The 13,222-nt window shown below is 48.2% G+C and overlaps 1 protein-coding gene across 1 annotated transcript in view; it reads right to left on the reverse strand.

The window, feature by feature from the left end:
- Window positions 1-13,222, reverse strand: part of PLEKHG4 (pleckstrin homology and RhoGEF domain containing G4) — a 98,477-nt gene that overhangs the window by 3,168 nt on the left and 82,087 nt on the right. The window contains exons 13-21 of the mRNA XM_088135467.1: window positions 12,511-12,705; window positions 10,081-10,901; window positions 9,046-9,295; window positions 7,889-7,978; window positions 7,520-7,744; window positions 6,948-7,118; window positions 6,256-6,433; window positions 526-642; window positions 177-422 (exon numbers count right to left, since the gene is read on the reverse strand). Coding sequence (XP_087991593.1) covers window positions 177-422; window positions 526-642; window positions 6,256-6,433; window positions 6,948-7,118; window positions 7,520-7,744; window positions 7,889-7,978; window positions 9,046-9,295; window positions 10,081-10,901; window positions 12,511-12,705 — 2,293 coding nt within the window. The remainder of the gene's footprint in view (window positions 1-176; window positions 423-525; window positions 643-6,255; window positions 6,434-6,947; window positions 7,119-7,519; window positions 7,745-7,888; window positions 7,979-9,045; window positions 9,296-10,080; window positions 10,902-12,510; window positions 12,706-13,222) is intronic.

Consider the following 13,222-nt stretch of genomic DNA (forward strand, 5'->3'; position numbering starts at 1 on the left):
GTTGACCACAACCACGTCTAGGAATTCCTTTCTGCTCTATCTGGACAAAGGACCTGCCAGAATCCTGGATGCTGATGGGATTGCAGGACTGAACTCTAACTTAGAGATGTTCCAGGAAATCTCCTGGTGGTCAACGTTTTCTGAGGTGGTGCTGGAAAAAGATGGATCATACATACTCATGGAGGGCTGACTGCTTGTCTCGTTTTCCATCTCATCTTCCTCAATGTAGACTCCAGCCCTTAAAGGAAGGTTGGTGGGCAGCACAGTTGGCAGCAAGGTCTGATCCAGGTACATGTGTAGGTTGAGAGGCCCAATCACTGAGCAGGAAGATGGGGTGCCAGCAGACAGAGGAGCTGGAGATCTCTTGTAAAGATTGCCATGGTCGAACAGGGACACGGCAACGGAAGCCCGAGTCCTGGCTCCTGCCACAAAGCAATGCAATTCATCATATAGTCTAATGCTGACTCGGACTCCCCGAGAAGAGCTGGAGGACACGGAGAGGAGACAAGACAGGGAGGAACTCACCTCTGCCTTTCATAATGTAATCAATGGCACGGTCATGGATTGCAGCCTTGCTAGGCTTGATGTCCAAGAAAGGCTTGTTCCCGACGCCCATAGACAACAGCTCCTGCATGCGGATTTCTAATGGGGAACACGACCGTTAATTAAGAAGCGTGTGTGCCCACCCTACTCTTGATTTCAGCCATACATAACCCATTAAGTTCTTCCACTCCATCACAATCCTTCAAGGTGTTGCAGAGTTTCCCCCAAATTCTGATTCTTTCATCCTTCACCTCCACTGGAGCGTAACATGCAACTGTCACCAAGCTATGAATTCCAGCTTTCCTACATACCCACAACACCTAGATGATAGCAATTAATACTTTCTGTACACATCTTAGTCTGTGACAGAATGAAGAAGGTAAATACTGACTGCTGTCCTGTTGTGTGGGAAGGGAAGCTGAAATGGACTTAGAAGCTATCAGGAAGTGAATGTTTTTATTTCTATTTATTTATCAAATTTGTATAGCCGTTCATCTCACAGAAAAGTGACTCTGGGCAGTGTACAACACTTAATTAAAAAACACTAAATATACTGTATAAAAACATTCATTATTAAAAACTATAAAATACAAAAACAGGAGAGGATAATGTTAGCTGCAGTAAGAGAGCCATTGCAAGATCTCCCCGGTTCCCTGGGACCCCCAGGCCTGAAGGCATAACCAGGTCTTGAGGGACTTGCGGAATGTTAAGAGGGATGGAGCTGATCTCACTTCCAGGCCGGAGATTCCACAAGGCAGGCGCCACAGCAGAGAAGGCCCGCCTCCTGGGACCCGCCAAATGTAATTCTCTAGCAGATGGGACCCACGGCATCCCTTCTCTGCCAGATCTGATGGGACGGGCAGATGTAATCGGGGACAGGTGGTCCCTCAGGTAACCCGGGCCCATGCCATGAAGGGCTTTAAAAGTCAAAACCAGCATCTTGAATTGGACCCAGAAGCAAACTGGCAACCAGTGCAGCTCACGGAGCAGAGGTGCAATGTGTGCCATTCTAGGGGCACACGTAACTGCCTGCACTGCTGCATTTTGCACCAGCTGAAGCTTCTGGATACTCTTCAAGGGCAGTGCACCCCATCCAACACCAAAGATGGCATAGTCCTAGAACCAGAAGGCCCCAAAACCCAAAGCCACTCAGTCTTGCCAGGGTTCAGCTAAAGCCTCTTGTTCCCCATCCAGACCCTCAACAGCCTCTGGGCACCAGGATAAGACGTTCACAGCATTGCTTAATTCACCAGGGAGACAGATGAGCTCACCCAGCAGTCTCATGTAGATGTTAAATAGGAGAGGGGAGTGCACCGAACCTTGTAGCACCCCACATAGTAGGGGCTGAGGGTGAGATCTCTCCTCCCCAACCACCACTGACTGGAAACGGCCCCAGAAAAGGAGGCAAACCAGCAAAGCACCATATTGCCCACCCCCAATCCTCTGAGCTGATCCAGAAGGATACCATGGTTGATGGTATTGAAAGCTGTCGAGAGGTCAAGTAGGGCAAAGATGGATGCATAACCCCCATCCTGCCCTCACCAGAGATCATCCAAAAGCACGACCAATGCTGTTTCCATCCCATACCTGGGTCTGAATCCCGACTGAAAGGGATCCAGATAATTTCTTCCAAGATCCTCTGAAGCTGCTGCGCCACCATGTTCTCAATCATCTTCCCCAAAAATGCAAGGTTAGATACTGAACGAAAGTTGTCCAGTATAGTGGGGTCCAAGCAATGGCTTCTTGAGGAGGGGCCAAACTAAAGCCTCCTTAAGAGGCGAAGGAACAACCTTCTCACTCAAGGAAGCATTACCCATTGCTAGGACCCACTCAGGTGACACCCCCCAGGCTGCTTTAACCAGCCAGGAGGGGCATGGATCTAAAGAGCAGGTGGCTGAGCTCACAGCCCTAAGGACCCTGTCCACTCCTCAGGTCCAACAGTTCCCAGATAACAGGGCAAGTCTCCTCCCTAGGCATCTCCACCAGACCTATAACAAAGCCAGCGTCCAAGTGAGAACGAATCCAAGCAACTTTGTCTGACAGACGCTCAGCAAATTCCTCCACATGCACTTCTCTGAGCCCCCTTTATCCAGGAGAGCTCATGTCACCCTAAACAGGGCTGCGGGATGGCTATATCTGCAGACGCAATAACGGTGGAGAAATACTGCCACATCACCGCCCTTATTAAGGCCACTAGATAGGCCATAATAATGGCTCTAACCCTTGTTTGGTCAAGTTCATCCCTCGTTGAATGCCAGTGACGCTCTAGACGTCTCTTGCTTCATCTCCCTCAGCTCCTCTGTAAACCACCGGGAATGCCAGGATCCTTGAGAGGGGAGAGGTCACATGGGCATGATCGATTCAAAGCCCCAGCTGCCTCCTTATTCCAAGCGGCAACTGAGGCTTCAAATGGGATGTGCAGCAGACCAGCAGGAACAACTCCCAGCTCCCTCTGAAACCCATCTGGATCCATTAGTGATTGGAGGCAGACCAAGCTAATGGGTCCAGCCTCTCTGCAGCGGATAGTAGCTTCTCCTTTTAAAAATGAATATATGTTAGTCAATAGCCGCAGTATTATTCTTCCTCCAATTCTCCTCTTCTGACTGCATAGTTTTAGTATAATGTTGTTATTATTTTATTATTCTTTATTTCCTGATGCTATGCAAATACACTGAGAGCTCTTTGCACTGAAGTCAAATTCATTCGTATCGTATCGTATCGTATCGTATCGTATCGTATCGTATTGTATTCTAAAGAATCCCATGGTAATCAGGGTGTGATCTGACCATGACAAGGGGGACACCAAAAGCTTCCCCAATTTCAGATCACATAGCCACTGCTCCAACAGGAACACCAGATCCGGTGAATGACCACTGTCCCTTGTCGGGCTCTGGATGATCTGGGATAGGCCCATGGCTGTCATGGTGGCCATGAATGCTCAAGCCACCTCAGATCCTGCTCCTAGAGAAGGCAAATTGAAGTTTCCCAAAACCAAAGTCTGGGGAACTCCACTGCCAGCCCAGAAATGGAGTCAAGGAGCTCAGGCAGGGAGGTTACTGTACAGCAAGGAGGCTGGTATTAGGGCGGCATCCCAGCTGATCCCTAGACCCCAACTTAATGACCAGGTCTGACATGCAGCGATCTGTGGTGCAGCACCCTGAAAGCTGTAAGAGATTCCGTGTTGGGCTCAGAGTGGACAAAAGAGAAAAGTGGAGAACAAGCAAGAATGGAATTAGGCAGTCTAGGGCTGCTGAAGAGATGCAGGTTCTAGGGGATTCAAGATTATCACAGAAAAGAGGGAAGGAGGTAGAGGGTGTGGCATGAAATCTGTTAACTAAGGACATGCTTCTAGAAGGAGAAGACAATCTGAAGACACTAAAAAGGTCATGGTTGCACCAGCCCTGAGAGTCTGTCAGCCCTTAATTAACTTTTAGGGGAATTTAGTAACAGCTACACACCTAGATACATTTCTGGATAAGTACACAGCCATATTAGCAGAAGCAGTACAATTGTAAGCAGGGAGATAGTTAATCAAGGAATGGTAGAATAATAGGATGATAAAGCAATTCTCTACAGTCTGTCCTTGGAAGGCAGACACCAAAAAAGGGGAGGGATGGAGCCTAAGCTTAGTTGAATTCCACCTGCATCATTATTAGGCTGAAATAATTAATTTCACAGAGAAATAAATGTCTGTCTCTCCTTGATATATTCTGAATAAAGAAAAAATGACTTGATTCACAGGACCTTTGCATCCTGTGCCTTGTCTGATCAAGCTTGAGAGCTCAGGACAGTGGTGGTTGTCAGGATCTACGCAAACCAGAACCTTCAATTGTTTTTATTGCTTTTACTTTTATTGCTAACCATAGATCAATAGTGGAATAGTGGGAATGTTTTTCTAAACCGTTTGCTTGACCTGCCATAAAAAGGGGGGAGAGGAGGCCAGATGCCGTTATCTCTATCTTGAAACAGACATCCAAGGCCAGGAGGTGTGAGAACCGGGGCAAGGCGCGAAGAGTTGCAAGCGGGAAAAGAAACCTAGTAGGGGGGGAAGTCGGGCTTAAAAGGACAAGGCTTTGCTATGTAGAATTAGACTCAGCAAACTATGATGCTGTATGCTTCTCCTGAATAAAGAAATCTCTGATGGAACTTTTGGTCTCCAGAGGATTTACTGAACTTTGGGATTGAGCGTGCAGACTCTGACAGTGGTAGTGTGGTGGGATAATGTCTGATTCTTGAGAAAAGGAGAGTTGGGCTGAAGGTCCTGCTGAAATCCAAAGAAATTTACAAGATTTACAAGAGTCACCCGCTGGGGGAGATGGGCGGCATACAAATTTAATAAATAAATAAAATAAATAAATAAGATTGGGGCTGGAGGTGAGGCCCACTAAGTAATTAGCTGAGAGGGTAACTACAGAAGTTTGGCAAAGGTTCCAGAGAAGGATAAGCAACTTCAAGGAGTTCAAAAAGGAATGTCAGGTGAACTGGAGGAAAAAAAAGAAAGGAGAGTGAAAAGGCCTTTTCATTTTTAATTACACCTTCACTTCTATGTAGATATTCATCAACTGCATTCCACATAATCAGACCATCTTCATTCAGTTCTATTACTCCCTTCTCTTTTGCCTCAGTTTCACTAACACATGATGTATCTTTCATTCATCCATGTTCTTTACAATTTACCCTCTTTACATTCCAGTTGGGGATCTTTCATATGCTGTGGTCATCACCAGATGGATCACCAGATGACAAAACTTGTCAGTCAAACTTTTATGTAATGTTTTCAGTAAGGGAAAATGTAGACTAGGTTACTAGCCTTAGTCATGCCTGCAAGACATGCAGTATTCCCTGCTAATGGTATGGCCTGTACTTGTCAGTTGGGACACATTTTGTCTCTAACCCTAATCTAGTTTTCCCTCAAGTACGCTCCCACTGTTCTGTGCAAATAAGACTCTCTCATCTAGAAGGCACCTTGCAAGCCATTCTACTGTCCTCATGTTCTAATTCTTGCATCTCAATATGCATTTGCTTCCTTCACATAATGTCACACATCCTCCCCTTTTGGGTAATCTATTCTTTTTAAATAAGAAACGGTCTTCAATCTCAGCCTTCTTGCCATGAGTTTCATCCCACCAGGTTTCAGTATAGGTAGTCCTCAGGTTATGACGACAATTGGAACCAAAATTTCCATCGTTAAGCGATGCAGTCATAAAACATGATGACGTGACCACATTGCTTAGTGATGGCAATCCCAGCAGTCCCAGCTGCCGTTGTAACCGCAGGACTGCACAGGTCGTTGGTGGACGGGTGGGTGCCGTTGGCAGATGCTACAGAGTGCAGGTGGCTGAAAAAGCAGGTGTGGGAGCAGCTTCTGACTTCCTCATTGACTTTGCTTGTGGGAAGCTGGCAGGGAATGTTGGAAATTGTGATCATGGATCATGGCTCACTGAGACATCATAACTGTGAGCTGAGCACCTAAGCACCTGGATTGCAATCACATGACCGCGGGGTCACTGTGACAGCCAGAACTCCAAGGACCGGTTGTAAGTACCTTTCGTTCGGTGCCATTGTAACTTTGAATGGTTGCTGAACAAGTGGTCATAACCCGAGGACTACCTGTAATGCCTGCTAAATCATATTCCTATAACTCTAATGGGCCTACAGAAAGGCAGATGCTGAAAAAAGGAGCCTTTCTCTCTGGCATGTATGGAAACTTGCCTTTATTGCGTGCAGCTTGTTCCCATAGGATCCTGGTGATATCATTTGTCCAGGCCTGCTTGGTCTCTGGGTTGCTGGCTTGCAAGATGTAGGTATCACTTGATTTCCGCCTTCTAAACCAAATCTCAAAACGCAGGCCGCTGTCCCCGGAGTTCTCTGTCAGGCCAATTTCTGCTGTCTGCAGGGATGAACATGAGAGTCTATCATGCAAGATGCAGCTGTGGCTGCCTGCTGGGCTGCGGGGAACTTTCACAGTGTATGAGGAATGCAGTGGGGAGGCCAGGACAGAGGGAAGCCGTGATATCTGTGAGGCAACTCTTGCTTTGAACCTCTCGGCAGGTCTGGTGGTCTGTGCACTGAGTGGCTATAAGACAGGCAGAGTACTCTGAGAAAGTCAGCTCCAGCCAACTTGACAGGGTGAAACACTGCCATCTTTCCCTCAAAAGTCCTGCAAAATGCAAAGATCCATCTAGAAAATGCAGCCCTGCAGGAGGAGTTGCAGAAAAGCTGGGCATGAGACATATTGAACATCTGGTCACAACAGATGGTGTCTTAATCTGTGAGCCAAGTGCAACTGACTACAGACAACAGTGCCTACTCTTGCTTTTCTCTTGTGCCTGCTCACTCTCACCAACCTTATTCAACAGTACCTACTGTAGCAGACCCCCTGGAGAAGCTACAGGCTTCCTTGCCTTAAAGGAACGCTTGTAGATGTAGACATCTAGGCCCCCCTCAACTCGCTTAGGCTTGCTGAAGAGGATCAGATCCTCAAAGAGGAAGACGTGGCGCTGGCACTTCCTTCGGCCCAGAGAAATGCTGAACTCATCCTGGCGCATCAGCTGTCCCTGTTCCTTGAGGTTCACCTAGGCAGAGGAGCCAGGATGTCAATTATTCTTGGGGACCCATAGAACAAGGCAGGTCCCCAGTCAGCAAGACACCAATGGTGCCACTGAACAAAAACAAGGTGAAACCAAAGCTCTTCCCCTTCCCAGAGGAGCAGCAGGAGGTCCTAACCAGGCCTCAGTCCCATTTCCATGTGACAAGGATGGATCTTCTGGAACTTGCTGCCAGCAGCTCTCTGCTTTAAACGCATACCTGACACATGGTGAACTTCTTCCTTCACCACATTGGTCCATGGCTTGTGGAGACAGAGGAGGGATTGAAGCCTGGCAGCAGCTGGCCTTTAACAATAGCCCTGTGCTAGGTCCAGAGGAATGTCCCCTTTTTCACACCCACAATTTCAACATTATTTGTGAATACATACATCACAGTCCCGGATGGCATCCATGGCCAAGAGGTCATTGCCATGCCGCAACTGGAAGCGCACCATCTCCTCAGCTGCTTGCAGGTAAGCCAGATCCTGCTCTTGTGCCTTCCCACACTTTCTGATGAGGTCTTTGAGGAGGAGAACATACTTGCTCATGCGCTGGATGGGTTTCAGGAGGTAGGAGGCCAGGTCCATCTTATCTCCCAGCTGCATCTGCTTGACCTGCAGGCCAAGGTAGAGTTATCTAAGCAGGAAAGATCTCCAGAACTCAGAAAGGGCCACTGTGCCCTTGAGCCATACAGCATCAGCATTAAAACTTGGACAGGGAAGCCATCACTCTTTTGGGAAGGAGTGTGCCCAACTTACCCTGAAGAAAGCGTTCCCATGACTGGCCAGCAATGAGTCAGACTTGGGCTTGTTTTTACTATACAAGGCATACATCCCAAACTGGTCTTTCTACAAAAAGGGTAGAAACACAGTCTAAGTGAGGCTCTTATCTCCACCTCCAGGTACCATGACACTGTTTCAGGCGGTAGGAAAACAAAATGTAGCCACCATCACTCTATGCTATCAGTGAAAGGGACAGAAGCAGGCACAGGATAGACAGAAAGACAGATTTTTAATTCTCCCATAATTACTGACTTGCTCATGGAAAATATCACATGTTCCAACCTATCTTCCTGTTACTTTCCCTAAAAAAAAAAAAAAAAAATCCTTCCACAAACCCCTATGATAGGTCTTACATTTAATTTTGCATGCAGGGAGGGGTTTAACTTTAGATATTATGAATATGACTTTAAATTCTAGTACTGGCAATCAGACTCTCCCTGCATAATTAATTTGTTCTTTGGCAAGGACAGCACCACAAAGGATCCATTTTTTATTCTCAATATCAATTTTATTAGCATGCATCAGGGACATTCATGGGCTGCAAATTTGCTCCAGAGTGGACAGATTTGTACTTGGACCATTTTGAACAAAAATTCATCACGAACCAAAAAAGATCAGGAAGAAGGTTGACGTATTGAGAACAAGCCAGGGGGTTTTCTAAGCCCACTGAAAAAAGACTAAATGGGTTAGAGAAATGCATTCTCTAACAAGCCTGTGACCAAATTGACGCTGGTGCCAAGAGGATGGTGGGAAGGCATGTGAGCGAATGGGCCGGAAAAACACAATGTCCAATGTGGAGGCAGAAGGGAATGATGGTCCACAGGCAGAAAACTGGGTGAAAGAAACAAATCATATGCCCGGTTTAGCTTGCCATTGCAGTGGCTTTTCTAGCCCTCCTCCTGGGGCCACTATCTGTCTTATGCTCCTGTTCGAAGTGCAGGGAACTGTGCTGTTTGCACAGGCCTCCTGAGCAGCAACTGCACTCCGAAGGGACCTCTGCTGCAACCCTGCCCATCTGCTCAGCTCCTTTTCTCCCTTGAAGTGGCCCTCAGCTGCCAAGTCCCCTTGTCCTCTCCACTGCACCAACATTCTCTACCAAATCTCCTCCACTGGGAGCCCTGTCCCTTCCTTACATGTCTCAGGAAGCAATGGCTGACTCGCAGAGGATGGCTGCAACAGTGCTCTAATTCTCGCTGGAAATACTGGCTGTGGAAGTTGTATATCTTCTCCAAGTTTCCAAAAATGACGCTTCGCTTCCCCCTCAGGTCTTGAGGCAGGTCCATCCGCTCCATTTCAGGGAAATAGTTGTCAAGGATGTAGTGCAAAGATCGCACGTACTCCTGCTCTGTCATCACCATCTCTCCCATGATATGCTGTGGTTTGCTGCAACACAGAAAGGGGAGCACAAATTGTTCACAGCCTGCATAGCTCTGTATCCAGCCACCACCTTCAGGCAGGGTCATCTGCACCTCCAAGGGTCAAAGGAAAAGAGCCTAAAAGCTGCAGAGCAATCACAATGGCACGCTGGGGACCATCCAAGTTGGCAACCAACATCATCCACTGGAGTTGTCTCTTGCCAGCCAGCCCTGGCTACACTAGAAACAAGAGCAAAGAGGGCTGGCATATTCCAATCCATAGACCGGAGGCAGCTCCGTTCTTGGAGGTCTGCATTTCTCAGGAAACTGTTGGGGCTTGGAAAGATGTGGATTATGGAATCCAAGTAAGAGGCCAACAGCTTTCCTTGGAAGAACAAGCTCAACTACTTGGGTGCCACTAACTCTGGCAAGAAACTCTGACAAGAGGTAAAGATACTTCTATAAATAGATACAATACAAATAAATAAGTCCTTTGCTACAATGCTGCAGCCTTGCAGAATTTCTTGCATGAAGCTGGGCACAATGGCTTTTCCCCCATGTTAAAGCTGCCACCTGCCCTGCCAATCTATCCTTGATTCTAGTTCTTTCCCCTTCCTCCAAATTATCCCTCACATACTCTCACATCAAGTGCCGCAATCTCTCTCAAACTGGTCTGTGGCCGTGCTAAGAAACCACGGCCAGGATGCTGTGCGATCAGATGACTTTGAGATCAGCTTCCTGCTGCTGTGCATGTCAGTCCGCAGCCAGACCTGAACCAACTGGCATGGCTGGGGGAACATAGCCCAAACCTACCTGCTCCAGCTTCTTGTCTCTGGTACAATGCCCCTGTTTCTCTGCTCCTCTTGCAGACTGAATGCAGAAGACCTTGCTGGGCCAAGGCACTGCTGGTCTTTATAGGGTCCATCCACAAACTCAGTGCTGCTGAATTCCAAGCCTTTATTCAAGACACTGGTGCTGCCGCAGTGACCTGGGTCACCCAGCGTCTGACGGCCCTCTAAGCAGGGGAGGTCAAAACTCTGGGCCTTCCTCCATCTCCTTTTGCAAAAGAGCTGCCTAGAGGAAGGGGCTGCCTCTGGGGCTTCCAGAATGGCTCTTTCATCACAGACACTGCACGATGGCTTAGGTATGTCAACAGCAAGGCTACACAAGTGGCCGCAAGCAACCTGGAGCAGGCCCTGTCCAGCCTCATTGTAAGTGTCCATCATTTTGCTCCCAGTCCATCCAGAAAGTTGACTAGGCTTTTCAGGTAGAGGTGCCATGTTGGAAGCTTCAGCCTGAGCATTCCTCTTGTCTTGACTGGCCAAGCTGAACTCTCCCTCTTCTGAGGGCTTCAAGTCAGGAGGACCCAGAGGTCGCCAGATCCTCAGGGCAGCTTCTAGCTTCATATCCAAGCCAAGCTTTGTCTTTTGGCACTTGGACCGGACAAGCTGCCACTTCTTTAGAGGATCACTGCTTGGCAGCAGACAGGCCAGCTCTTTCATCTTTTGGAATTGGGCATCGCTAATACCTGGGTGCTGCTGCTTGTAGTTTTGCAGACACGCAACAGCATCAGAACAGTCCTCCACGCTGATGCTGGAAAGGAACTGCATCCCCTCCACTGCCCATGTGTTAGCCTGCAGGGGGTGGAACAAGAAAAAAGCTCAGCAGAAGCTAAAAAGGAAGAGTGCTCAGAGAAGTCTGAGAAGCATGGCAGCAAGGCTAGAAGTGGTTCAGCTGTGACCCTTACACACCCCCTGTACTTAGTTAAACAGAGGGGCCAGACGTGCTCGATACATGAGTGGGACAACTCCAAGCAATTGCAGGTCTAGAGGCTGGAGTGGGAAGTAAAAGAAGTACCCAAGGGACCAACAAGCCCCTTCTTTGTGGCCAAGAAAAGAGCACTCGGTTCCTTTGGCTTTTTTCCGGCTGCAACAGACAGGCCCTGAGCCTTCTCAAGGCTTCTTCAGGGACAAAACAGGGCTTGGAGCAGTCTTGTTTCTGCCCCCCTGCCCCACAGTCTTCACGATTTCTCTCCTGCTGGCAGGACTGCTAGTTCTGCACCATATTCCGTACAATCTTGTACGTGGATGTGAAACGTCACATGTGCTACTGTCAGCCCCTGCAAGAGCGCAGGCCTGGGAATGTCCTCCACAGTGGCAAGTCTTCTGAAGAGAGGAGATGTTTAGTCTTAAGGACAGCAGGTAAGTCGGGTGAGAGAGGACATCATTTTCCTTGTTCTGAAAAGGCCTCTAGAGAGGCCAAGATTTCAGGACATGGAATAATGGATTTAAGCTACAGGAAGGCAGATGCCAATGGAATGTAAGGAATAAAATGCTTCAAAGGAAGAGCACTGTGGCACTGGAACCAATGAACCAGAGAAGTGGATGCTGTCTTGCACTGGAAGTATTCAAGCCAGCTGTTTGGGGCTGGGGTGCTGTGATTTCGATTCCTGCTTAAGTGGGGGCAGAAAACTCATGATTCCGGGGGTGTGCCACTGAGAGCTTTACAGGGTCCCAGGACGGAACATTTTCCCTCGGCCTCTTTCTGGAGTGCAAGTGTATATTTATTTCAAGCACAGGCAACTTGAAATAGCCCAGCCTAACTCTTGGAAGACAAACCTCTCAAGACCCTGTGACGTCTGAAATGCATTTGGCAGCTCAGGCAAGAGCTCGGCAGCATCTTTTCGTTTCGGCAAAGCTGCTACTTTTATCCAAATGCTTGGATGCACTGACAGCTGTTCCTGCTTAGGCTTTTCATTGAGAACATCCCCCAAGTCTCCCTTTGGGTCCCATTCTCAACTGATCTCAGTTCTTGCTCGCATGCTCCTAATCTAGCCTGAACATTTGCTAAACACGTGGGCAGGCAAAGGCACTATTCCAGATCACACCTTGAGAATGGAAGTAAAGGAGATCCACTGTGACCTTCGTGCTTTTATGCACTTCCTCTTAAAGCCAGAGTGATACAACCAGTGGGACTCGGGTTCCTTTGGCAATGATCCCAGATGAAGCTACACATTCCCCAGGGGATTCAAGAGCTTGGAAAAGGAAAACCTCTTCTCCAGCCAGAGCTTGGCCAGGGCCGGGTGGTTCTCACCAGCAAAGCAATGCGGGGAGACTGCTCGGCTATTGCCAGCCTACACTAGGGGTAAAAAAGACCAACCTATTCGTTTTCCTTTCTTTTCTTTTTCTTTCTGGTAGGTAGAGAAAAGTACTGTAGCTGCATCTCCTCTCTGGAAGAACCCACCTGTTCCAAGAATCCACAGAAGTCAACTGCTTGCTCTATCCGGCTCCTGCTGGCCTCCAACTGTCTGCAGAATCCCTGGAGCTGGTTTCTGTACACTTGCAGCTTGACTCCGCAGCCTGCAGGTCGTTGCACGGTGAACAGATTCCTGCCCCCGTCCCACTTCCTCAGAGCTTCCCATCCCTTCTGGCAGTGTTCCTAGAAGCGAAGCAGAGCAGGCTCCTCAGCCAAGCACAGAAATACCACGCAGACTATTGGATGGCCATCAATTGTGAAATGATCCTTAGCTGACCCTGCTGTGGGTGCTGTTCCTGAGAAGGCCCTCCATATGCCAATTCCTAATTTTCTAGAAAGATGGGCTAAATCCAGAGTGGGGGTGTACAGAAAATGATTATTATATAATGAAAAAGATCCATCCGCTGCATCCTTACACAATTACCTTCCTCCTTTGTCAAAAAAGCCGCATTTCTCATGTTGGTTGCCAGCATCTGGAGGTGTATCTGGGGGGCAGTTCTGTGGGGGAAGGGGGAGAAGCCACACCACAGGTAGAAAAGGGAACCTTTCTTTCTTCTTCCTTCACACCTCCCAGCCAGCCCCAGGCCAAGAATTGTAAATGCCAGAAAATCACTGACCTCCTGGAGAATCTATTTCTCTTGCCCAGGGTCCCCCATTCACTTCCCATGCTTGAGTCTCGTCTCTTCCACCTGAGGTCTGC

The sequence above is a fragment of the Python bivittatus genome, unplaced genomic scaffold (assembly GCF_059951505.1).
Source record: "Python bivittatus isolate LINGU-HERP-01145 unplaced genomic scaffold, Pbiv_v1 ctg000170_np1212, whole genome shotgun sequence".
Taxonomy (NCBI): Eukaryota; Metazoa; Chordata; class Lepidosauria; order Squamata; family Pythonidae; genus Python; species Python bivittatus.